At 39.7% G+C, this 24,098-nt stretch overlaps 3 protein-coding genes and 2 long non-coding RNA genes across 8 annotated transcripts; 3 read left to right on the top strand and 2 right to left on the bottom strand.

Annotated features, from left to right (window-relative positions):
• Positions 1-1,301: 1,301 nt before the first annotated feature.
• On the bottom strand, positions 1,302-3,908 carry LOC123864951 (CKLF-like MARVEL transmembrane domain-containing protein 4). 2 transcript variants are annotated; one of them, XM_045905763.1, is made up of 4 exons: positions 3,589-3,908; positions 3,103-3,234; positions 2,215-2,481; positions 1,302-1,629 (listed from the first exon to the last, which is right to left on the bottom strand). In XM_045905763.1, the coding sequence occupies exons 1-4, from the start codon at positions 3,601-3,603 to the stop codon at positions 1,489-1,491; spliced, it is 555 nt and encodes a 184-aa protein (XP_045761719.1). In that variant the 5' UTR covers positions 3,604-3,908; the 3' UTR covers positions 1,302-1,488. The 2 variants fall into 2 exon arrangements, with proteins under 2 accessions (XP_045761719.1, XP_045761727.1); XM_045905771.1 differs by having other exon boundaries at positions 1,303-1,629; positions 3,438-3,908.
• Positions 3,909-4,546: 638 nt separating this feature from the next.
• Positions 4,547-10,280, top strand: LOC123864963 (MARVEL domain-containing protein 1-like). Of its 3 annotated transcripts, none has more exons than XM_045905793.1 (4): positions 4,547-4,679; positions 8,357-8,516; positions 8,856-9,125; positions 9,964-10,280. In XM_045905793.1, the coding sequence occupies exons 2-4, from the start codon at positions 8,385-8,387 to the stop codon at positions 10,108-10,110; spliced, it is 549 nt and encodes a 182-aa protein (XP_045761749.1). In that variant the 5' UTR covers positions 4,547-4,679; positions 8,357-8,384; the 3' UTR covers positions 10,111-10,280. The 3 variants fall into 3 exon arrangements, with proteins under 3 accessions (XP_045761749.1, XP_045761740.1, XP_045761757.1); XM_045905784.1 differs by having other exon boundaries at positions 4,556-4,679; positions 8,350-8,516; XM_045905801.1 differs by lacking the exon at positions 4,547-4,679 and adding an exon at positions 4,754-5,053.
• LOC123865121 lies at positions 4,934-14,341 on the top strand. The gene is made up of 3 exons (XR_006795912.1): positions 4,934-4,944; positions 7,651-7,655; positions 13,868-14,341. It is a non-coding gene; the product is annotated as an uncharacterized LOC123865121 (long non-coding RNA).
• LOC123865047 lies at positions 11,582-12,893 on the top strand. The gene is made up of 2 exons (XR_006795884.1): positions 11,582-12,580; positions 12,617-12,893. It is a non-coding gene; the product is annotated as an uncharacterized LOC123865047 (long non-coding RNA).
• Positions 14,342-14,685: 344 nt separating the features above from the next.
• Positions 14,686-23,672, bottom strand: LOC123864608 (conserved oligomeric Golgi complex subunit 4). The gene is made up of 14 exons (XM_045905193.1): positions 23,487-23,672; positions 23,058-23,255; positions 22,385-22,487; positions 21,475-21,607; positions 20,988-21,108; positions 20,429-20,632; positions 19,311-19,475; positions 18,874-18,998; positions 18,191-18,304; positions 17,626-17,848; positions 16,601-16,853; positions 15,949-16,112; positions 15,376-15,578; positions 14,686-14,812 (listed from the first exon to the last, which is right to left on the bottom strand). Exons 1-14 carry the CDS (start codon positions 23,571-23,573, stop codon positions 14,770-14,772), a joined length of 2,136 nt encoding a protein of 711 aa, XP_045761149.1. The 5' UTR covers positions 23,574-23,672; the 3' UTR covers positions 14,686-14,769.
• Positions 23,673-24,098: the final 426 nt, after the last annotated feature.

Here is a 24,098-nt window from a genome sequence, read left to right as displayed (position 1 = left end):
TTAAATTAAACTTACGACTAATCTTTGCTTCCACAAGTTATCTTACAAAATTACATAAAAAGGCGGTATAGCAATATGACGAAGTGTAGAGCCATGCATCCAATAGCATTAAAAGTAAAAGTCTGCTCTGGCAAGTCATTAAGAAAAGGAATATAATACATAATCTTTTATAGTAAAATTCCACATAGACTTGCCTTTACACAAGATTACAAAATCTATAAAAAGTATGCTCCTAAAAAACACATTATAGATTTGATACAATGATAAGAAAACGTGGATTTGACTCACTCCAGTAATGCGCGGGATGCAATTACTTATACAATATGGCATAAAATTATTGCGAATTGAACATTTGAAAAGAGCAACCGCAAGTTTCTTCCTGGTTCTTGTCGATAGGAATGGCATTTCAAACCAATGTTGGATTCTTAACGACGACCCAAAAACACTGTAAAAGATTATTTGAATTAATTATATGTCTATTGTGCGTATGACTTCTGCCTTTTATTGCTAGTGGATACTTGTCCTAATAGTAAAGTAAATGATTACATACATTTTTAAAGCGCATTATGAAATTGTAAATATTAAAAGTATTATTCGACTTTAAATATAGACTAGAAAAATACATTTTAGCAAAGTTACAGAATAGTTCAAGGACCGATATTCTTATAGAAAATGCAGTTTATACATTTAGTGCCCTATCTCACACATCAGTGGTGGCGGAACCAAGCGATACCAAGCAAATATATACAGCTCTAACGAGGGTACCTTGCCTGGTGTCTGCTTGGTTGCGCAATCAAGCGGACACCATGCGAGGTACCCAATGTGGTTGCGCCACCACTGGTGTCTAGTCAGATAGTGCCCTAACCACCAAAACCGGCGGCACGAGTAGGCATGTGAGTTCACATAGTAATTAAAAGCCCCTAACTCACAAAATATCAGCCAAGCCACCGGCTTGGATGTTTTATAAAAATAAAAATAAACCGGCCAATTGCGAGTCAGACTCGCGCACTGAGGGTTCCGTACTCGGGTATTTTTTGCAACATTTTGCACGATAAATCAAAAACTATTATGCTTAAAAATAAATAAAAATCTGTTTTAGACAGTGGTAAAGCCCTTTCATATGATACCCCACTTGGTGTAGTTATCTTACTTTGAAAATTGGAAATTTTTGAATTGAAATTATTTTTTTACATGATATAACCACAAGTTTGCGCTTTTCAGATTTATTCCTGTATTTGTGCTATAAGACCTACCTACCAAATTTCATGATTCTAGGTCAACGGGAAGTACCCTATAGGTTTCTTGACAGACAGACAGGCAGACAACAAAGTGATCCTATAAGGGTTCCGTTTTTCTTTTTGAGGTACGGAACCCTAAAAAATATACATTTTTACACCACTACTAAATACTAAAATAAATAGGATTCGAAACTATTCAAAAATATGCTGTAACAACAATCAGTAGTTTCAACCACGTGGCTGGTATGCACTACGGCATGGCAGGCGGCGTGGTCACGTGCACTTGCTTGGCGGGCACGCGCGTGCCCTGCGCTAACTCTCCCTCTTTGATGGCGCGCGCCTTGAAGAACGTGTCGAACCCGTACACCACCATCGCCAGGTAACCAAAAAACTGCAATTAAAAAAACCAGTCTAGTGCAAGTCGATTTTTATCTTTTTTTTTAAATCTCAAAATAAATTAATCTTTTTTTTGTCAGCCCTAGCACAGACTACGGTCTATTTGGGCTGCAAAATTTCAAACAAGTCTCAGTTTTTATCTAGTGCTTTGGTCTACAACAATTGGTGTAAAATGTTCTTTTTTAATTAAATAAATAAATAAAAAATACTTAAAAAAATCAGATTCGCATCCCAGGATCCCAGTACCATCATATGAGAAATAACACTTTGATTTTTTTTTAATTTTCATAGTGTCCATTTCGAAATTTTCATCATTCGTCGTTATAGCGGCAATAGAAATACACATTCTGGGAAAATTTCAACTCCCTACCTATCACAGTTCACGAGATACAGCCCACTGACAGATAGATGGATGGATGGAGATAGCAGAGGCTTAGTAATAGGGTCCCATTGGTCCCCCACTCTTTGGGTACACATCCCTAAATATATGGGTTTGAGTTAAAAGAGGTGCAGTCCTGTTTACTTTTTTATTTTCTAACAGTTATGTGTAATGTAACTTGAAACTTAACAACAAACTCACCCCAGCAGCTGAATACGCAGCAGATCCAAACGCCACAACTATCGTAGATGCAATCAAGTTCAAAAAAGTCAGTATCCCACACGCGATCATCTCCACTTTTAGCCACATAAAGTTGTGGTACTTCTCCACCACGTGGAACAGGTACAAAAGCAACAGGATCCCGCTGAACCATAGGCCAAGGTGTGCTACTATGTTGAAGTACACCCCGCGGCCGTTGGACCAGAACGCAGAGGATTGTATGCAAATGAAGCCCAAGAGGTTGAGGACCTGAAACAACATTATGTTAACATGTTAATTGTACATTCTTGTGTGTGATTTTCTCACATAAAAATGACACACCATAGACATAAGTAATATTATAATAGACAAGCTGATACTGCGTGGGAACTTTTTGATTTTCTGGGATAAAAACTAGCTGACGTCACTGTTCAGGTTTTCAGTTATACCCATGCAAAAAATCACGTCAATTCGTTGCTCTGTTGCGACGTGATTGAAGCACAAACTATACTGTAATGCTATGGAAATAAGTCTACTTTTACAATCTCACACTTCTTTAACAATTCTATATTTGTTTTGATTTCTGTGATTGTCCCCCATGAATATTTGAAACAGGAGGATGTTCTGTAGGGGGTATCCTATCCACGATACTAAGTGTCTGTCAATGCATGATGTGATTTCTAAAACTATCCCAACATACATCCCTCACATGCAGGTAACTTTCAGCTTTTATAAAATAACAAAGGCCTCTTGCCTTCACAGGCTTTTTCTCTATTAGTAGCAGTAGAGAGAATATCACAGAAAGTCAAAGAGTTCCCACAAGATTTTTAAAATGATTATCTATACAAAGTTGCAGGCATCATCTTAATTAAAATAAATAAATTTACTTACAACCACAGTGGCTTTCATCATTCCTGGAGGAGTTTTCAAATATGAAGGGTCAAAGCGGGTCTCAGTTCTGAACACTACATTGGTTGACCCCATACTTTGTGGGGGGTCTTGAGCTTGGGACACCATGGTTACCTGTAAAATAGGTAATTCTTTTAAGTAAAGATATAATTAAGTAAGAGATTTCTTAGTAAATACCTGTTATTATAGTTATTGATTATATTTATTTATAAATATTGTCTTTATTAATTGTTCTATGTAAATAAAAGTATCTCAATTCTCAACGCCTAAAATTCTAATAATATAATTGTCACTAAGTATGTAAAAAATATACTCACAGATTTAATATTTAACTAACGATCCTTATTACGATTTAAATTTTTAGCTCTGCAAGATAACACTAGTGTAGATAAGGATGTAGTCACCGTTTCTCCTTGACACTAAATCACAAACCGATACCGAAATGTGTTAAATACATCTCTGACTCACATATTTAAATAGCATACCATGATTTGTTCACTTCACGGTGTTTTAATAACACCGACGCAATTTTGTAGGTATAAAATAATCCATTGTTTACATTGCATTACAAACAATTACGTTGCTCTTAAACTTGGCGTACTATTATTTGTTAAAAATACTAACATCACGTTAGATAAATAGTGTTTGTTGATGGTGGATCTATTCTTTGAATTAACTGTTTATAATTTTCATTTCCACGAAAACCGGGTAAACAGAAAACAGGACAGAAATCAAATGAAAATATGAAATGAAAAGCATAAACTTCATAAACTTTGATTTTGATCACAGATCACGAATTGATTTTGATTCAATTCTGTCAACCTGTCAAACATTACAATATGTCAATGTCAATTGTCAAGCTACCACAGACCAGTTATGCTAAAAACTTAGCAGTGCTGCCAGCTGTTTTCCCAAAAATGGACTTAAAACTAAAATAAAACCCTATAACAGATACTTCAAAAATGACAAAAATGCTAGAAAATTGTTTTTTTTTAACATTGTCAACAAAACAAAGCTCTGTTTTGGGTTTTGGTATAAAAAATAGGTCGTATTATTGTTATTAAAATACGTACTAAAATTGATAATTTTAAGCACTGTAACATTGATTGGCAGGCAGTGCCTAGTATGCCACTAGCGACACTTTACGAATTTATACTAACTGGCCGCTATCCCTTTGATCAATGCGTTTATGTCAAGTCAATGCGTTAAAATGCGATAACCACAAGATAAAGTAAAAATAACAAATATAAGCTAGAACCGTTCTGTAGTAGACATAGATAGCACTGGTGTTAGTACCTAGCGGCTTAAAAATGTGTGATGATCATTTATTTCATAGAGATTTATTTAAATTGGTCACACTAATACAAATAACATGTCAATTGACAAATGACAATTGCCAAACAATTTCTAATTAATTGTTGTCAAAGTCAAAGTTGTCATAATTATTGAATTTCAGCACGAATTTTAATTTTAAAAAGTAATATTCCTGTGTTTCCATTAATAATTTAAATGAATTAATAATTTAAGGAGAAAGTGTTACAATTAGATTTTATACGAAGGTAAGTAATATTTACAAAATTCCATTAGAAATTTCACTTGCGCGTTACTATAGTTCTACTTGTATTGCTCAATAAACGCTATTTTAGGTGGTGACGACTTGAATTTAGTCTTTGAATCTATTAAGGCTACTAGATTGTTGTTGTTAATCAAGTTTCCCACGTTATTAAATAATTAACTAAATGTGGTGAACAAAAATGCTTGCTTTAGACATAGTTTCACCTTCCGTAGGCTTAAAAAGTTCATGGTTTTACCCAATACAGTGTAGTAACAGCGTTTATTTATTAAGCAGAGTTATTTAGATTATAATCTTTTAAGTACTACTAAGTGATAAATACTACTAGACACAGACAAAAGCAGATTGGATTGGATATAGGTAGACACACAGTAAAATATGCTACTTATGTATTTTAATGCCATGAAGACCAAAAAAGGCAAACAAATTTCTAACATGATAAGAAAAGATTACATTTTAAACTTAAAAACCATAATGAACTATTCATTTTGATTTTTACACTTGTATAGAATATTTTACAATAGTACTTAAATCCACCAATGATTTCCAATTGTTATAAAACGTAGGTTAAACAATTAAAAGTTCCTGGTCAATACTGCATGAAAACAGCTTTGTAACACTGCTTTTTACAGTTAGATATGGGCAATCCCCTGGAAGCCTTTAAACTGATTTGGACTGTATTTTATATTCAAAGTTGTATTTATATATATTGTTACATCATCTCAACCCATTTCTAGCCCACTATATTGAGCAATGCTCAGAGCTATTAAGATGTAGACATCTGCTAAAAAAGGATCTTTGAAAATTCAACCCCTATGGGGGTAAAATAGGAGTTTGAAATTTGTGTAGTCCAAGCGGACGAAGTTTTAAGTATATTCTCATGCTAAGATAAAATAAATGAAATGATTTGCAAAGAGCTGTGGCATCTGGAAGCTCCTACAAGAGGCCTATGCCCAGCCGCAGTCGTCTATTGGTTTATAATGAAGATGATGATACTATTGTAAATGGAATGTATTCCTAAGACCACTCCAGAGTCAGTATTACTAATCAAACATTATAATAAAACATGTAGTTTATATTATAGGTAGTTTCAGGAAATTCTGGTTTAGTGATAAGTTCCACTAATAACTGTACAGATAAGCTCTGTATAGGTGTAATATTACAAACTTCATTCGTTTGCGGTGTGATATAATTATAATTTACAGTAATCTATATTTATTATAAGGAAAAATGTTTTTTGATTATATAAGAGTGCCTAGTCATTAATTTAATCAACCCACATTTTTCATTTTAAATATTACGTATTCTCATAGCTAACTATAATTATTTTTATTCTTTTAGTGTGCTTTAAAAAGGTTTAAATTATTTTTTTATTTAAAAATTTTGTCTATAGATAGGTACTGATTTTACAAGTAAGGTATCAAACAAATCATGAGTAATCCCATGATAAGAAAATTGCTCAACAACAATTACGTATGATTTAGTATGATTTATTTGCCGGTACAATAACGTCAGATTTGTGTTGTACCTTGCATAGGTCTTGTAATATTTAAGTCATATCTACATGTCACTGATTAGTTACCTACTTATATAGAAATAATCTGAAAGCACAATCTAGTATCTCAAGCAACATAATCTAATAATAATTACTACTATTAATATTTGATACTTCATATGAATATTATAAAGTGGTGAAAGTTTGTTATGTAGGTAATCTTTAGAACTAATGATCTGATTCTAAAAATTCTTTCACTCATAAATAGCTACATTATCACAGTGCTATAGAGAGCATGAAACACTAGTGAAGTTACGAGCAAAGACTCGAGTCACTTCTATTCTGAATTTTGTGGATTTACTTATGAACCTATTATGATATCACTTGATATTATTCAATGAACGCTTCGTAATAATTGATGATAATTTATGTATTATGTGATGTCAGTCAGCCGTGGAATGAACATTATGCATTTTCTACATCCAAAACTAGAAACTGTCCATTAAAATTTATTAGCTCTGATGAAACATGTTTTTTACATAAATATTTTCTGACTAGAATAAATTGTATAAACATGATCCAATTTAAATCACACTATCACACTTCACATCACACTTCACACTAATCACACTAATATTATAAAGGCGAAAGTTTGTATGTATGCGTGTGTGTGTGTGTGTGTGTGTGTATGTTTGTTACTTCTTCACGCAAAAACTACTAGACGGATTTAGCTGAAATTCGAAATGGAGATAGATAATATCCTGGATTAGCACATAGGCTACTTTTTCGAAAGGATTTTAGGATTTCGAAAAACCTAAATCCACGCGGGCGAAGTCGCGGGCATCGGCTAGTATTTTATATTTAGTCTAAGAAGTAAGAACTCCTTAAAACATTGTAGGTAGTTTGTTCTATTAAAAACTTTGCTTCATGCAAATTCATCATCATGATGATTTAGTCATTTAGTCATTTATTCATGCATTCCAATATTTTAACATAATTTATAACAATAACAACCCATCCCGGCCATCTAACCCATCGCCGGCCCACTACCGAGCACAGGTCTCCTCTCAGAATTAGGGAAGGGTTTGGCACAGTCTGCCATGCTGACCCAGTGCAAATTGGCAGACTGCATAACCATCTCAAAGGTCTGCAGTCACTGCACATATCTTAGGCATACAAAGTTTACTTCCAATCTTTTCTTTCACCGTTCAAGAAATTTACATTTAATTGCTTAGGACCCCCCTAACTCTGAAAAATTGGAGGTCTGGAGGTGCATACCCGGAATCGAACTCCCTACCTCCCGAATAGACGACCGACGTCTTTTTGCCAATTGCATTGATACTAATTTTAGCTTAATGAATAATCCATTTTTTATCTATGAATACTGAGGTCCTAGGCAAAACCCATGTAAGCATGGGTTTTTCACTCGCTTTTCCTTTTGCAGTCTATACCTAGTTCAAAGAGTATGTAATCACTACGTGCCTAGTGTGCTGTGTGTCTCAACCACAATGCAATCTGAAGTGATGGTCAAAGACTAGTCGACCTGCCCCAACTTTGCTCAAATGGATTTTCTATAAATCTTTGGTTAGCAATTTTTAGGGCTCCAAATCTTTAGAGCAAAAAGGAACCCTGATTGGATGACTTCGTTTTCTGTCTGCCTGTCTGTCGCGTCTCTCAAGACCTATAAGGTAGCGTTGACTAGAATCATGAAATTTGGAAGATAGCAATGTGTTGTAGCACAAGTAAAAGCAAAAATTCGCAAACAGTGAATTTTAAATTACATTACAAAAAACCGGTCAAGTGCAAGTCGGCCTCGCACACGAAGGGTTCTATACCATACCATCTATCTATCATACCATCTATCGTACAAGAAATAACACTTTAATTTTTTAGGGTACAGTACTTCGGTACAGACAGACAGACAACAAAGTGATCCTATAAGGGTTCCTTTCCGTATTTATACAAAACATACAGTGGAATAGAGAACCTCTTTCTTTTTTGAAGTCGGTTAAAAATAAGTAACATTGAACACTTTTTGATAGTCTTTGTCCAATTCGTAAGATAATAATTAATTACACAAAACTAAGGTACGAGGGTCCCAAATGCAGGGTCCCAAATACGCTTTGATTTTTGGACTATGGAATAAAAATAGGATTGTATTGTTACAGATAAGATCAAATAACATAAGCTTCAAAGATGGCAGAGGCAGGCTTCCCCGGTCAGCACACCACCACCACCGTGACGTCAAGCACCACAGTGCAGACCAACATACGCTTTGACCCCGAGTATGTCAAGACAGTCCCGGGCATACTCAAAGTTGTACAAGTGGTGAGTACCTAACGCCTGCATCTATTTTTCTCTCTCTTTCTCTTTTTATTTTAAATTTTTTGTGAATAAAATTTTTGAGAATTTTTCAGTAGTTTATCACATACATTAAAGCCTATGTCACCCAGACCTTTACAACAAATCAATTGACACCTCATTTATCAAAATCGGCCCAGTTTAGGCGCTACGGTGGAACAGAATCTGGATACAAACATACATACATACATAGATGGCTAAAATAATAACCCTTCGTTTTGGCCTTTCCGTAGTCAGGTAAAAAGGGTAAAAGGGTTAGAGATAGCTGAATACTGTCGCGAATGTGAATTGTCTCCTTGGTTCCAGTCATGCAGTTTGCTGGGCTTCATCTGCATCCTGTGCTCCAAGTTCGGCGTGCTGAACCAGGGCACGTACTTCAGCTGGATCGCCATGATCGCGTTCTGGTTCAGCGGCATCCTGCTGGGCTTGTACCTGTTCCACCTGGTGGAGAAGTTCTACAAGATCCCGTGGCTCAAGATCGAGTTCGTGTTCACGGCGCTGTGGACGCTGCTGTACTTGATAGCCGCCGTGCTGGTCGGCACGGCGTACTATGACGACGCACACACTGCCGCCGCGGTGAGCTTTTTATTTTACTAGCTGATACCCGCGACTTCGTTCGCGTGGATGTAGGTTTTTTAAAATTCCCGTGGGAACTCTTTGATTTTCCGGGAGAAAAAGTAGCCTATGTGCTAATCCAGGGTATAATCTATCTCCATTCTAAATTTCAGCCCAATCCGTCTAGTAGTTTTTGCGTGAAGGAGTAACAAACACACACACACACACACACACGCACGCACGCACGCACGCACGCACGCACGCACGCACGCACGCACGCACGCACGCACGCACGCACGCACGCACGCACGCACGCACGCACGCACGCACGCACGCACGCACGCACGCACACACACACACACACACACACACAAACTTTCTCCTTTATAATATTAGTGTGATAGTGTGAAGTGTGATTCCATTAGGAGAAGATAGAAGAGTTAGCTTGTGACTGCGATCTCATCTGCTGTAGATAATGATACAGTCTAAAACAGCAGGCTAACTCGGAAGCTGCATGGCTGTTGTTTTTCATTAAACCCATACTTCTTACCAGTTTCTACGCGGAACGTTAAATCGCTTGGCGGCACGGCTGTGGCTGTAAGATAACGTTAACTAGTTACGGCCGTAGCCTCCTACCGGACTAGACGAGAGGTAATTTAGAAATTCCCCCTCTTTACTTGAGGTTGTCAAAAGGAGTTTATGTAAGAACTCTCAGACATGCAGGTTACTAAGATTGGACATACTATCGTCAATTTAGGATTAAACCTAGAGTTTTCTCACTCTAGTTCACTCTGATATTATTTTCAAGCGAATATCAATTCAAATGAATGATTTCAAAATGAGTGTAATATTGTTGCAGTTCTTCGGGTCGGTGGCGACGGTGGCGTACGCGCTGGACGCGGTGGTGAAGTTCATGGCGGTGCGCGCGGGCGGCCTGGCGCAGGGCTCGCGCGTCGTCTCCAAGCAGACCACCTCCGCCGTCAGCTCGCCGCGCGAGGGCTACTAGACGGGGGAGACTCCTCCGCACACGGCGGTTTACTAGAGCCGCCACGTTCACAGTACTCACACTAACGCGATTTGAGTATAGTGCATGTATTTTGACAACTCTTTCGCCATTTTTGCTCTGTGTCAACTGTCATGTCAAGAGTACGATTTTTGTCATTAGTCTAAGGGTAAGGCATAGAGATAGTATATTTAATCCTTCATCCAAGGGGTAAGGCGTACTTTTGATATGACAGATGACACATAGAGCAGAAATGGCGAGTGAAAACTCAAAATTCATGCATTATATTGATACAGCGTGTTCAAACAAATAGCGCTTACACTTGACTAAATAATGATGTTATTGCGATTATCATACTGACCCTGTGATCCCTGCCATACCATTGGAACTTTAAAAATATATATTAATAACATAATTAATACAGTTTTCGCATAAAACGTTTTAATTCTCAGTAACGTGAATGTTGCAAAGTAAATTAAACTTTGTCAATCTTATGTACTGGAAGCAGTGGAGGATAAAACATAGAAGTCGCGTTTCTAACGACTGCCATTCAAAAATAAAGGGTACAAATTCACGTTTGTTAAAACACGTGGATAGTTATCATCCTATTAGTAAAATTGTGCTGCCAAGCGATTTAGCGTTCCGACGCGATACCGATGAGAAGAGATTTTACAGCCAGTTAAATTAATGTAAATTGCAGCAGGCTCATGATTGGTTATACTGTGGTACTATGTGTCACGTGGCACAAGCCGCTGCCGTGATTGGTTGATTTACAGTGACTTACAGAATTACAATCGAACTGAAGACGCGTGCATTAGAGTATTAATTATGCACCGCCCACCACGTGATTCCACAATGAAGAATACAGAATGCTTCTATGTTTTATCCTTCACTGACTGGAAGTAGCTCAAGCTCAATTTTATAAGTAGCGGCTTCACGATTTCTTTTTCATTTTATTTCATGACATATATGGTTTGGTAAAACCTACCATATCATTTATAAAAATTCAAATAGTAATATAACTAATAGTAACAAAATATCATAGCTTTAGAAGGTATAATTTTTTAATGAAAGTGAAGTATTTTTTTTTGTAGACTTACCTATACTTTTGTATATTTTTTTGTATTGTAATTTTTATAAAGTGTCTTAAATGTTGCACAAAATATCATGACAAAGCTGGACCATTGAATATCCGATTTTTACATCAAAAATAAGAATATACAGATTAATAGTTGTAAAAAAGCCATGACTATATCATATTTTTTACTAAAGTCCGTTTTTCCTAAGTTTGCTTGAAAGATAAACTTGCTTAAAGAAAACTCGGAGAAACACGTAAGCGACTCAATTTGTCTAGCGCTTTAGACTTTCTGGAGTTAGGTTTATACTCGTATCGTGGTAAATTATTTGACGATTCAAAAGCACTTGTAAAAGTTTATTTGAATAAAAATCTATTCTATTCTATTCTATTCTATCATAGTTTCATTGTCAGTCTGTCGGTAACGACGTCGTATGGGCCGCGTATAGTGCGCCTTACGCGTTTCAGCAAGAAGCTATTTGTTTACCTTTAAAGGAAACTAAGGAAATCTGAACTATACACAAATAATTGTGCCTTCAAAAATGCTTTAATGAAATTTCACAATTAACATAAATAAGATAACCCACCTGTACATTTTTGTTTAGGATTACTTTTTTAATTACTAAAATTAATTTCATGACACCCTCGATTCCGAATTGATTTCCGTTATTGAATTTAAACTAATTAAGTATATGTTTTCGTTTGAATTTAATCAAAATTATTATTTAAAAAGATTTTAATTAAGATAAAAATAAGGTTATTCATAAGTCTAACGAACAGTACTTAATAAATTTAAGGGTTATAAAGCGCCTACACACTAAGCTCGCCGGCTCTTGAACTAGCTCACTGTACCTGCTACTCTACATCAAACACTACGCTCAAGACTGGAACCTAGTCATGAGGTTTGAAGGATTAAGTTTGTCCTTTTCTTATTACATAGGTAAGAAAAAGATGCGAATACTCTGAAATTTAGTTGCGATCAGAATCAGTAGGTACCATTACCGGCTGGGCTACTGATAGCCGCACAGAAATCGTTCGGGTATTATTTATTGTTTCTAAATAAGGCTTCAAAATAGAGCTATGTCGCTGGGCCGGCTAGTGTGATGTGTAGAAAGTCTTAGGTGGTATCAGACGGTTCATTCGAGTGAATGTTCACTCTAGTGATTGTTTCATTTTGTTTTCATTCCACGTTCACACGACACGACAAAATGACAGAAATGAACGTTCATTCGCTTTTTTGTCGAATATTATAGTCGTCAAATGAAATTGCGTGCCTCGTGATTTGTTATCATTTGATCTAACTAAGAATTGACGCAAAAAGAAACTCCAAAAACAGAAGTATATTGTTTTGCTTGTATCATTTGGCCACCATTTTGTCACATACATAGAACAATCTGGGTAACTTTAAAATAATAGTGAATAGGCATTTTCTAGGTTAACTCGGCCCATTTCATGCCTCCATCAGGTGTGAATTTAAAAAAAATCCGACGTGGTGTTTTTCCGCTACAGGACGCGAGAAAAAATGGACAAACTCGAATGAACGTTCTGTGTTCGTGTGACGTTTCATTTTTTATTCATTCGCATCCCGAGTGAAAGATGCGAATGCCAAAATCGAACATCGTTGGATCGGTTCAGTAATAAATGCATCCATAATTCATTCTGTGTTCAAACGTTTCGAGTGAAGGATGCCGAGTGAAAGACAAAAATGAACCGTTTGGTATCACCTTTAGTATAAAAAATCCAATGAAATAGGTTTATCTCTTTGGGGGCTACGATGTTACACGTTATTTATTTAATGCTTGTTTACACAAAAATTGTTCAAGTCTACCTCTTAACGTGTGTTACGTACCTAATTAGTGTTTGCTATTTCATATTTATGATATTATAGTGTACTACCGTCCTTTGACTAAAAAGCCGTTAAGCGTAAAAAATATTTTTTGAGGAATTTTCAAACACGAATGTTTCTAAAAAAGAATGCTATGGACCAAAATAAAAACTAATTTTAAACCTTGGTCCGCACCAAAATAGCTTTATACCTTGGTCCTATGTAGCATTTTTTTTAGAAACATTAAGTAGTTTTTAAAAATTCCACATCCATTAGCGACAACTCAAAGAATATTTTTTGCACATAACCGCTTTTTAGTTAAAGCCAAGGATGGCTTAGTGTAGGATAAGTGTAAATGGCTATTGTTAATCGTGTACTAAAATATTTAAAGTTAATTGTTGTTATGTCTAATCTTGTTTTGTAATGCTTTGTTATTGATTAAAACCTAGCAATATTAGAGACAATGCTTTGGCATCATGAAATAAGATCTCTGAAATTCCTCACCCCTGCCAGAGTGAACTAGAGTATGGAAACTCTCAGTTTTGATCCTGAATTGACATCTGTCAAATATTCTATTAACACTCCATCTTAGGCTGCATCATCACTTGCTAGCAGGTCTGATTGCAGCCAGGCGCTAGTCTGTAAATTAAAAAAAAATAAGCTAGGGGTGCTGTGAATTCCTTAGATTAAAGAAATTTCCTCTATGTATGATATAATTCAAGATACCTAGTCGTCTCATAGTCTACCTAGCGTCAAATGTAGGTAACATTTGACGCCTGCCAATGTAGGTGAAGGCTCCGACGTTTTGTTGCGAGTATCCTAACTGTCGTATACTGTGGGTCCTGTGCAGTATTGAAGAGAGAGAATGCATAAATAATGAGTTCTCAAGCGCTATTTTAACTTTGTGTCATTTCAAAAGTACGATTTTAGTCCTTATTTTAAAGATGAATTGTATTTTTGACATGTTGACCTATAGAGTTAATGAGACGTTATTTTGTACAGACTATACTTATTTAAAATTATTTAGAAATTCTTGTGTGTAAGCATAAGAAAGTGAGCCATCTCTGGCATTTCTTTACCATAATTTAAACTTGCATTCGTCTCTAATACCGTTAGTTTTTATAAGCTTTTATATCACTTTTAAACCCACATTCTCTATACAATTTAATACTTTTTACACATTTTAACCTAGGTAAGAAATCAATATTTTTCTATAATGTTACCTACTTACAGTTTTTTAAATACTTATCAAATCACATGCATTTTATTATATTGCAGTTAATATGTTATATTGTAAAGTTGAATAACTGATAAAAATAAAGATAATTGGAAACCATATTTTTTTTTATTTTCTCATCTTTATATTTTAGTAAGTTCATTCCTTTAATCAAATACTTAGGCTCCGGCTACACCTGAGAGCTTATCAGCACAAGCCAGTTCGCGCAGTTGGGCGCGTGCGTGTGGACGGCAAGATGGTATCCCGCGCAGTTCCAAAAGCCGCTAAAGATTGGACAGTTCTTGCGCAGGCAAGATGGAGCGTGTAGCTGGAGCATTAAACAAATTTTTAGCTTTTTTATCAATTCAAAAAGAAAACAATTAAACTGCTACAAGTACTTTTGAGTCTTCAAACCACTGGTTCGGAATGGGAACCAGGGCCTTAGAATAATAAAACAATTGGTAATATGATAGATTTTAATTGTTGGTATGAAGACTACATAACGATATAAATTATAACATTTTCAAATAAATTAGGTACACTCCTTTATAATTTTAGGCGTTTGATGTCCTCTAGTTTGAAGTCCGTCCTGTAAATAAAACATTATTGTTAATGACAACTGTCATTCGTTGGTCTAGTTAGTGGTTAGCTGTTCGACTGCCGATGACGAGGTGCTAGGCCCAATCTCGGGTCGAGTCAAAAATAGTTATCGGGTTTTTCTGTTAAAAATTTTTAAATGCTAGCCCGGAGTTACAATAAGGCTCCGTGCAGGGCCATCTAGTGTATAGATGTGGGAACTCACACTTTAATATGTAGTGCAACATGCCCTAGAGCCCTAAGTCAAGACTGTCAAGCCCTAGTCCACGAAACCCCGGCTAAAAGACAGTCACCAGGGCGCCAAGATGCCCTGCGCCCCACCCGGGTAAGGAGGCCATGCCTCGAGGCCCGTACCCCCGCTTGGATACTCCCCGCATACTCCTTTGGTCTCCACACGGCATCGTACCGGAAAGCTAAGTCGCTTGGCGGTAGAGCTTTGCTAGTAGGATAGTAGCTAGCCACGGGCGAAGCTTCCCACCAGACAAGACCAGAAATTTAGAAATTCCAAACCCCTGCCGGGACCTCCCAGTAAGACCGCAGCGAAACCTTGCTTACCTGCGAGCCAGCACGTCTCTCACTCTAGCGGGAGACAGCGGGGCGTTGGGCGGTAGAGCATCGGCCACGTGCGCGAGTCGCTCCACAGCGAGCAGCGCGGCCGCGGCGCACAGCGCTCCCGCGCGCTCACGGGCCGCGGGCGCGCCGCCGCCCGCCCACGCCGCCACGCGCCGGCAGCGCCGCTCCACGCAGATACCACCGCGCTGATACAAACATTTTTGTATACAATATGTTATTACACTACTTACATACTAACGGCACGAGCAAACTGTGGAATCAATTCCCATCGGCCGTGTTCCCACTGAACATGGGGTTATTCAAGGGGCGGACCAAAAAATTCCTGAAAGGCCGGCAACGCATCGGCGATATCTCTGGTGCTACAAATTTTCATGGGTGGCGGTAATCACTTAGCATCAGGTGACCCGTCTGCTAGTTTGCTCTCTATTTTGCTGTCATTTGACACATAGCTAAAAGGTCATTTTTACGCACTTTTCAGTACTAAGCGACTGTTAATGCCATCTAGTAGTGACACGTAACAGTTATCGGAACTACTTTCCTGACCCAAATACTCACCCGATCATAGTGATTCTTCAACATAGTTTTCTCGGCTCTGGTCAACAGGTCCGCCAACACGGCAGCCATTAAAGCATCCGCGGCCTTAGGTATCTGCAGCCGCGCCTCTTCGGCCAACACCTCCAGGGCTGCGGGCAAGGCTCCCGCCTCTTCTTCTAGCTCCTCTGGAAATTCCACAAGTTTGTTGTTAAAATCCAACACAAAGGAACTTCCAATGGAATCCTATGAATCTTCTTCAATAGGTCTTTTTACACCAAACAAAAAATGTTCAGTTCAGTTTATAAAATTAAATAATAATTAGTTTTATCAAATATTTCACTTTTTTATCTGCTCTACGTATTCAAAACGCATTAACTTGTAGTCGCCATGATGAATTTTGTCTGTGACGTCACATGGATAATATCTTTCGCTAAGAAAATGCCGTTGTTCACCAATCCGTGTGACACCATGACAGCTCATGAACTTAAACAAAATGGCAGCTATCGCTTTCGCGGGAAAAATTGAAATACAAAATGCATTCTTATTGCAGCATTTATCATAGAATAAATTTTTTGTGAATTCTTTGGTAGTTTATCACCTTACGATCAAATTAAAGCACTTTTCAAAAAAGGGTAAAATGCCCTATTGTTGTGTAGCTACTATGAACACTCACCGATGTCAGTATCGGGGTCGACCAGCGCGTCTGCCCACTCGGCTCCAGTGGGCATGAGCGCGGCGCGCAGGGCCGCGAGGGCCAGCTCGTGAGCCGCGCGGAAGGCCGCGGCGGCCGCGCCCAGCCCCGCGGCGCACGAGCGCAGCTTGGCGCGCGCGGACGCAGCGCGGCACAGCGCCTCCGCCTCGCGGCACGCCTCGTCCGCGAGCCGCTCCGACCACTCCGCGCCCGCCTCCGCTTCGTTCATGTGCGCCTGCGGACCACACCCACAAGGGAACTTAATGATCCTTCTTCTTCTTCGTCGTAACACTCTTGGCAGAACTGTCTGGTCATCACGAAGCAGTCCTTGAGGGCAGATGTTATACGCTTCACGAGCATTCGCCACTTCTCCCTGCTGGCCGACAGGTGGTAGGAGGCGCGGGGAAGGGCAGCGAGTCCAGCGGCGGGGAGTATACTCACCAAGTAGAGCGCGCGCAGTGCGTCCAGGTCCCTCGAGGCCGCGAGCCTGCTGAGCGGCGCCAGGGTAGCCTGCTGAGCGGCGCCAGGGTGGCCTGCTGGTGCGAGGGGAGCGCGGGGAAGGGCAGCGGGTCCAGCGGCGGGGAGTATACTCACCAAGTAGAGCGCGCGCTGTGCGTCCAGGTCCCTCGAGGCCGCGAGCCTGCTGAGCGGCGCCAGGGTAGCCTGCTGAGCGGCGCCAGGGTGGCCTGCTGGTGCGAGGGGAGCGCGGGGAAGGGCAGCGGGTCCAGCGGCGGGGAGTATACTCACCAAGTAGAGCGCGCGCTGTGCGTCCAGGTCCCTCGAGGCCGCGAGCCTGGTGAGCCGCGCCAGGGTGGCCTGCTGGTGCGAGGGGGGCGCGGGGAAGGGCAGCGGGTCCAGCGGCGGGGAGTATACTCACCAAGTAGAGCGCGCGCTGTGCGTCCAGGTCCCTCGAGGCCGCGAGCCTGGTGAGCGGCGCCAGGGTGGCCTGCTGGTGCGAGGGGGGCGCGGGGAAGGGCAGCGGGTCCAGCGGCGGGGAGTATACTCACCAAGTAGAGCGCACGCTGTGCGTCGAGGTCCCTCGAGGCCGCGAGCCTGGTGAGCGGCGCCAGGGTGGCCTGCTGGTGCGAGGGTGGCGCGGGGAAGGGCAGCGGGTCCAGCGGCGGGGAGGTGAGGCGGCGCCGCAGCGCAGTGCCGCAGCGCTCCAGGGCCGCGCCCGCTTCGTTGAGCACCGCGCACGCGCCGTCCACGCTACCCGTCGATATGCTGCGTCTGTACACATTAGACGATTGCCATGGACGCGGTCGGCTTTGCATTCAGCAGCCCACACGGTAGTGTAATAGATTGCTTGTTCTTTTTATAAATAGACTGGTTCTTGATTACTAGCACGTGACGACGCAGTCTAAGATGAAGCGCGCATGCCTCGAAGATGCCTATTAACTCTTGAATTCAAAGTACCTATATTCCAAACATAAAGCTTCCTTCCTTAGGTACATATTTATAATGGAAATCTCTCACGATAGTTTAAACACCTAAAATACCTATATTACAATCGAAAAGATTGAAAACTCTTGATCACACTCCAATTTTTTTTTGGATTTAATGATAACTTACCTGATGACCTTTCTGGCGATGAAGAATACGTCATCCACCAAACTGGAGGTGGTAGCCCCAGCCTGCGAGGTGGACATCTTAAGCGCTTTGTTCACACTCTCTTCTAGAAAATACCTGTGTTGGAATTTTTTTTTTTTTCTTTAAATCTGGCTTTACTCTGATTAGCCAATGTCAAGTTTGTGATATTTTCAAGTTATTGAATTTATACAAGTATGGACTCCGTCTGCGCCGGCGCCCGCCGACATACGCGCGGCGCCCATATGAGCGCTTTCCAGTCAGTTCCACCACCAAAAAACACCAACTAACACAAAAACCAGCCACTCTTAACAAAAAAAACACTCCAAACAAGCACAGCACGCGCGCCAGCAAACGCCATCACAGACGAAGTCCTGGAAAAATTATGATCTTCTATATATTGTACACCATGAAATTTTAGTGGTTTTAGAGCTAAGTGATTGAGTGAAGCCTTACGTAAGTTATCAACTACTGGTATTCAAAGTTATCACTAGTTTAGTTTAGTTTTAGCATCTCCAGGGAGTTATTCATATCCCTAAGTTTATGCCAGTTCATACCATTTTGCTGCGACATATAGATTTATTTTTACAATAGAGAGGTTTTTCTTGAACATTTTGACAATTTTGATTTTTGAATTTTGACAAGAGTCGAATATTACATGAGTTCACCTCTCGAGCGTCAGGTAGTGGCTGAGCACGTCTTGCGTGGTCCGCGTCATGTCACAGTCTGATATTATTTTCTCGATGGCTTCCAAGCAGGCCGCCTTGGATACTTCGTCCATACTTGTGTCCAACTGGAACACAAGGAAGATAAATACAGGGTGTAATAAGAATGCTAGCGAAAACTTAGCGCTATTATAAAACTACCTAAACACAATATTTTAATACACATAACTATTCTCTTTTTTCTTGTAGTTTTAGTGATTTAGTATTTTGAAAACCTGCAATGTATAGTGTGCAAACTCAGAACCCGCGGCGCCTATTCAGGGAATGCTCCACTGATCAGTTTTATGGTTCCAAAACAATGTTTAAAGGCCATATGCACGACATCGTGGTTCACAAAAAACTACAAAACGGGTCAGTCTTCTCCGTCATACAGTACTCACCTCGGGCCGTCGTCTCAAGAAGCCGAAGTAGAGCTGGAGCCGCGAATGAGCCAGAGCCAACTCATTGAGGGAATGCTCCACTGATAAGGGGTCAGTCTTCTCCGTCACCACCAACTTCCGTGCCGCGATCATTTGCTGGCTCACGCGGCGGACACCCGCGCAAATCTGTTCAATTTACACTCACACTGAGTTAAAGATTTGAGAATAAAGTAGCTTCTAGCTTTATTTTGCTACTAGCGACCCGCCCCGGCTTCGCACGGGTGGACATTTATTTTTTCTATTTTGCGGGATAAAATATAGCCTATACAGATTCGGAAGAATCTCTCTAAGTAATGGTAAAAGAAATTTTGAAATCGGTCCAGTAGTTTTTGAGCCTATTCAATACAAAAATACAAAGGTTTCCTCTTTATAATATTAGTATAGATAGTATAGATATAAAGGACTAACATCGTACTTATCACATGACAGTTGACACAGAGCAAATATAGCGAGAGAGTTCTCAAAAGTACACAAGTCGTTGTTAAAATAAAATGCAGGATGTAGTTAGGACACTCGCAAAAACTCAGCACAATCTAATATCAATAACCATTTGCCTTATACTTGTAGTTTTAGTATTTTTGAAACCCGCAATGTATAGCATGCAAAACTCGATCTAGCGACACCTATCTAAGCAACGTTCATTGACATCTCGCATCAATCAGATGTTTTGTTTGCAATACATTGCGAACTTTTAGAAAATACAGTATTTTTCGCGTTTTGTGGTATCGTATCATACAGTACTATCACTTATCCTTGTTTTTGCTAGCATTGTAATAACACCTGTATAATAATAATAATTGGAACATACTTGATAAAATACAAAACATGAAACATATTATTAAATGGCAAAATCGTTTGAGTGCGGCGGACGCAACATTTTTATAACGCGTGGATAATAAGTTATTTGATCCTGCGGAAACTCTTTGATATTCCGGGATAAGAAGTAGCCTATATGTTATGTCAGGATAAAGTATCTCCATTCTAAATTTCAGCCCAATCCATCCAATACTTTTTGCGTGAAAGAGTAACAAACATACACACAAACTTTAGCCTTTATAATATAAGTGATTTGTTTTTACCGTAGGTTGTATGAGAGCGATGGCTCGCGGCAACAAGCAATGCGCCTGCACAGGCGGCGGCGCGGTGGCGGAGGCCAGTAGCCGTCTCGCTCGCTCCACGGCGGCGGCGCCGCACTCCACCACGCGCGTGAGCGAGTCGGCGAACACGGCCGCGTCCAGCCGCAGCTCAGACACTGTGGCTGCGCGCCGGATTGATCCCTCCAACTGAAATAAACTGCTGTACAGTTTCCAAAACTTCTAATTTAAAAATATTTTTAGTTATACTATAGTCTTCGCTGTCCGTTCATCTGTCTGTATGTCAGCAGGCTGTATCTCATGAACCGTAATAGGTGGAGTTGAAATTTTCACAGTATAGTGACAGACTTTTCGAGAGTATTTTTAGTGTATTGCCATTACCATAAAAACAACAAAAAAAAATCAAAATGGCCACCATGTCAATTAAAAGAAAAAAGAACTAGTGTTATTTCTTGTATTAGATGGTACGGAAACTTTGTGTTCGAATCTGACTCATACTTGACCGGTTGTTTTGTTTCTTAATCATCACTAAAAGTATACTCACTTGAGAAGCAAGATACTTGGCCAGCAGATCCACCCCCTCCTCCGCGCGTCCGATCTGAGGAAACAGTTTGAACAGGCGCTCTATGGCAGTTTCATCCTCCTTCTTAGCTGCTTCCTCAAACCTACAGTTAAACACAAAAAATCATCTTAACTTCTACCAGACTACGGCAAAGCCAACAGCAAGGGTGGTGAATTTAGCGGTCTACATAATATGTTCTATGATAGTATTTATGTATGTAGCGCCGAAACTACTTAGCTCATTTTGATGAAGGAGTTGTTCTTCGTTATTATGGTCTGAGTGACATAGGCTACATTTTTATATCAACAAAATCAATAAGGCAGATGTTACATCCAAAATAGTGGAGGTGACAAAAATACATACATAGACTTCTAAAATCATAAACCTTACCTTCCTTTGCCTTCGCTGTAGTTGGGCAAAAAATAAACTTACACAAAATATTATAATATTAGTATGGATGCTCACTAACTTGCGAACCAAATGATCCCGTAAGGTATTAGCGGCTGCGTCCATATCACGCCGGGGGTCGGGGGCGCCCCGGGCGCGCGCCGCCGCCACCGAGCCGGGCTCCATGCTGAGGAAGCGCGCCACATGGCCCGCCGCTATATCATTTACGATTTACAATTATTTCAACACTAGGTATATGAATACACTATGGGCCTCATTTGAAAGCTCAGAGTCACACAGTGGGTGATGGAGAGAACTATGCTTGGAGCCTCTTTATGTGATCAAATCAGAAACCAGAATTGTAGGAGAAAGGGTTGTGAAGCTGAAGTGGCAATGGGCGGGGCACATACTTCGAAAAATGGATAAACATTGGGCTCCCAAGGTGCTAGAATGGCAACCTCGCGCGCAAGTCTATTGGTTGATAATAATGATGATGACTACCCCAGACACTTTTTTAGTTTTACCTATCGTCAAAGTAGTGTTGCCAAGAGATTTTGTGTTCTGGCACAATGCTGTGTAGAAATTGCATATTATACTATCGAAGATTATGTAAATGATAAAAAAGCGTGGATTTGACCTGCAATTCGCTCCAGCAATGCGCAGGACTTCAATTGCTTTTATACATGGCATAATATTGTATATCAAATCTTTGAAAAGAGCAACCGCCGAGTTTCTTGCTGGTTCTTCTCGGTAGGAAAGGCATTCCGAACCAGTGGTAGATGCTTTTGACGATTCAAAAGAACTTGTAAAAGTCTAATTGAATAAAAATATTTTGAATTTTGAATTTGAATTTGAATTGGATATGGGATTTGGGTTTAATTAATTGTCCTACCCCTTCCAAGGTGGCCTGCTTTCATCTTAGGTTGCATCATCACTTTTCACCAGGTGAGATCGCAGTCAAGGGCTAGCTTGTATTGGAATAAAAAAGCAACCTGTTTCATAGTCATGTGCTTTGATAGCTGCATCCACACCCGCACTGCACACCCTCAGGTCTATCAGGTCGTGCACTCTGCGCTGGCACTCTGCCACACGAGACTAGAACAAAAACGTTTTTACTATAATCTATTTTTCATCAACTGACTTCAAAGATAAACTAGTAACTTCTTGCTGTATTTGTAAGAGGCACACAATACGCAGCCCGTACAAGCTTATTACCGCAAAAGACAATAAAATCATGATACTAGGTCTAAAATCTCCGAGAAGTTATCTGTGATTTGTTTATCGGAGTACCTACCTAGTTGCACGAGTTGTGGACATGATGGGACAGCAATACATGGAACTGGGCTGAAATATCGATTATCCAAATCATATTACATATACTCATTTTTTATATTATTAGGATTCTTATCTCCAAAGAAAAAAGGAGCTCTGTCAAGACCTTTCAAGGGAATCAAAACCTATATGGTACTTTTCGTTGACTTAGAATCATGAAAGGTAGGTAGGAATGTCTTATAGCACAAGTAAAAGGAAAATCCGAAAGCTGTGAAGTTGCAGTTAAATCACAAAAAAAACATTAAAGTCTTGTCTCTTAAATGATGGTACGAAACTCTTCATGTACTAGCCAGACTCGCACTTGACCAGTTTTATTATGATGATGAAACTTACTCTAGCAAGGTCCAACTGGCGCACTTTAGCACTAACATCTCTCGCCAAGAGTGCAGTCTTGTCCACCATGTCAGCAGCTACTTGTGCATCATTCTTCACTTCTCCCAGCTTGGTGTAAGCCTGGCTGGCAGTTCGCAACTTCCCCTCCAGTGTGCATGCTCGGGACAATGCATTGCAAAGAGCTTCATTTACTTCACACTAAAATTATATAGAAAGAAAGTAAACACTGGCATCAGCTGTGTTGGCAAGTACAGCACTAGCACTTATATATAATTTATACATCATTGCTAAGGGTTTTAACCACTTTTTCCATTAATAACATACCACATATTATATGAAAAATCAGACTAATTATACGGTTCAGAGGCCAAAATCTTGATAAATACAAAATGCATACGCGTCGTTCTGGTGTCGGTGCTGGAAATTTACCTCTTCCTTCTCAATTTCACCGAGAGCTTTTTGTAGACCTTCTTCTGTAGATACGTCGTACTTTTCTAGAAGTAGTGTTAGTGACATTATATTGGTAATTTATTATAATAATCAATTAGAAATAGTTCCAAACCCGATCCGCAGTGTTGTTGTGTAATTTTTTTGGCATTTGTTTGACGTTGACAGCTTATGACCTTCTTTTTTTTTTTTCTCTTTAAATCTGGCTTTACTCTGATTAGCCAATGTCAAGTTTGTGATATTTTCAAGTCATTGAATTTATACAAGTATGGACTCCGTCTGTGCCGGTGCCCGCCGACATACGCGCGGCGCCCTTTTAGAGCGCTTCCCAGTCAGTTCCACCACCAAAAAACACCAACTAACACAAAAACCAGCCACTCTTAACAAAAAAAAACACTCCAAACAAGCACAGCACGCGCGCCAGCAAACGCCATCACAGACGAAGTCCTGACCTTCTTGACAGTGACAAACAGTCCGGCACTATTATAATAATGACAGGAACATTTTTTAGAATTTAGCTTCTTGCTTCCAAAAAGCTTTTTAGTAGTTTTAAAAATAGACCCAAAACTTAAAGCTGAATATATGATATCAGTT

This window comes from Maniola jurtina, chromosome 1, assembly GCF_905333055.1.
Source record: "Maniola jurtina chromosome 1, ilManJurt1.1, whole genome shotgun sequence".
Taxonomy (NCBI): domain Eukaryota; kingdom Metazoa; phylum Arthropoda; class Insecta; order Lepidoptera; family Nymphalidae; genus Maniola; species Maniola jurtina.
The sequence above is the reverse complement of the archived record's forward strand: the minus strand, read 5'-3'. Positions and strand labels throughout refer to the sequence as shown.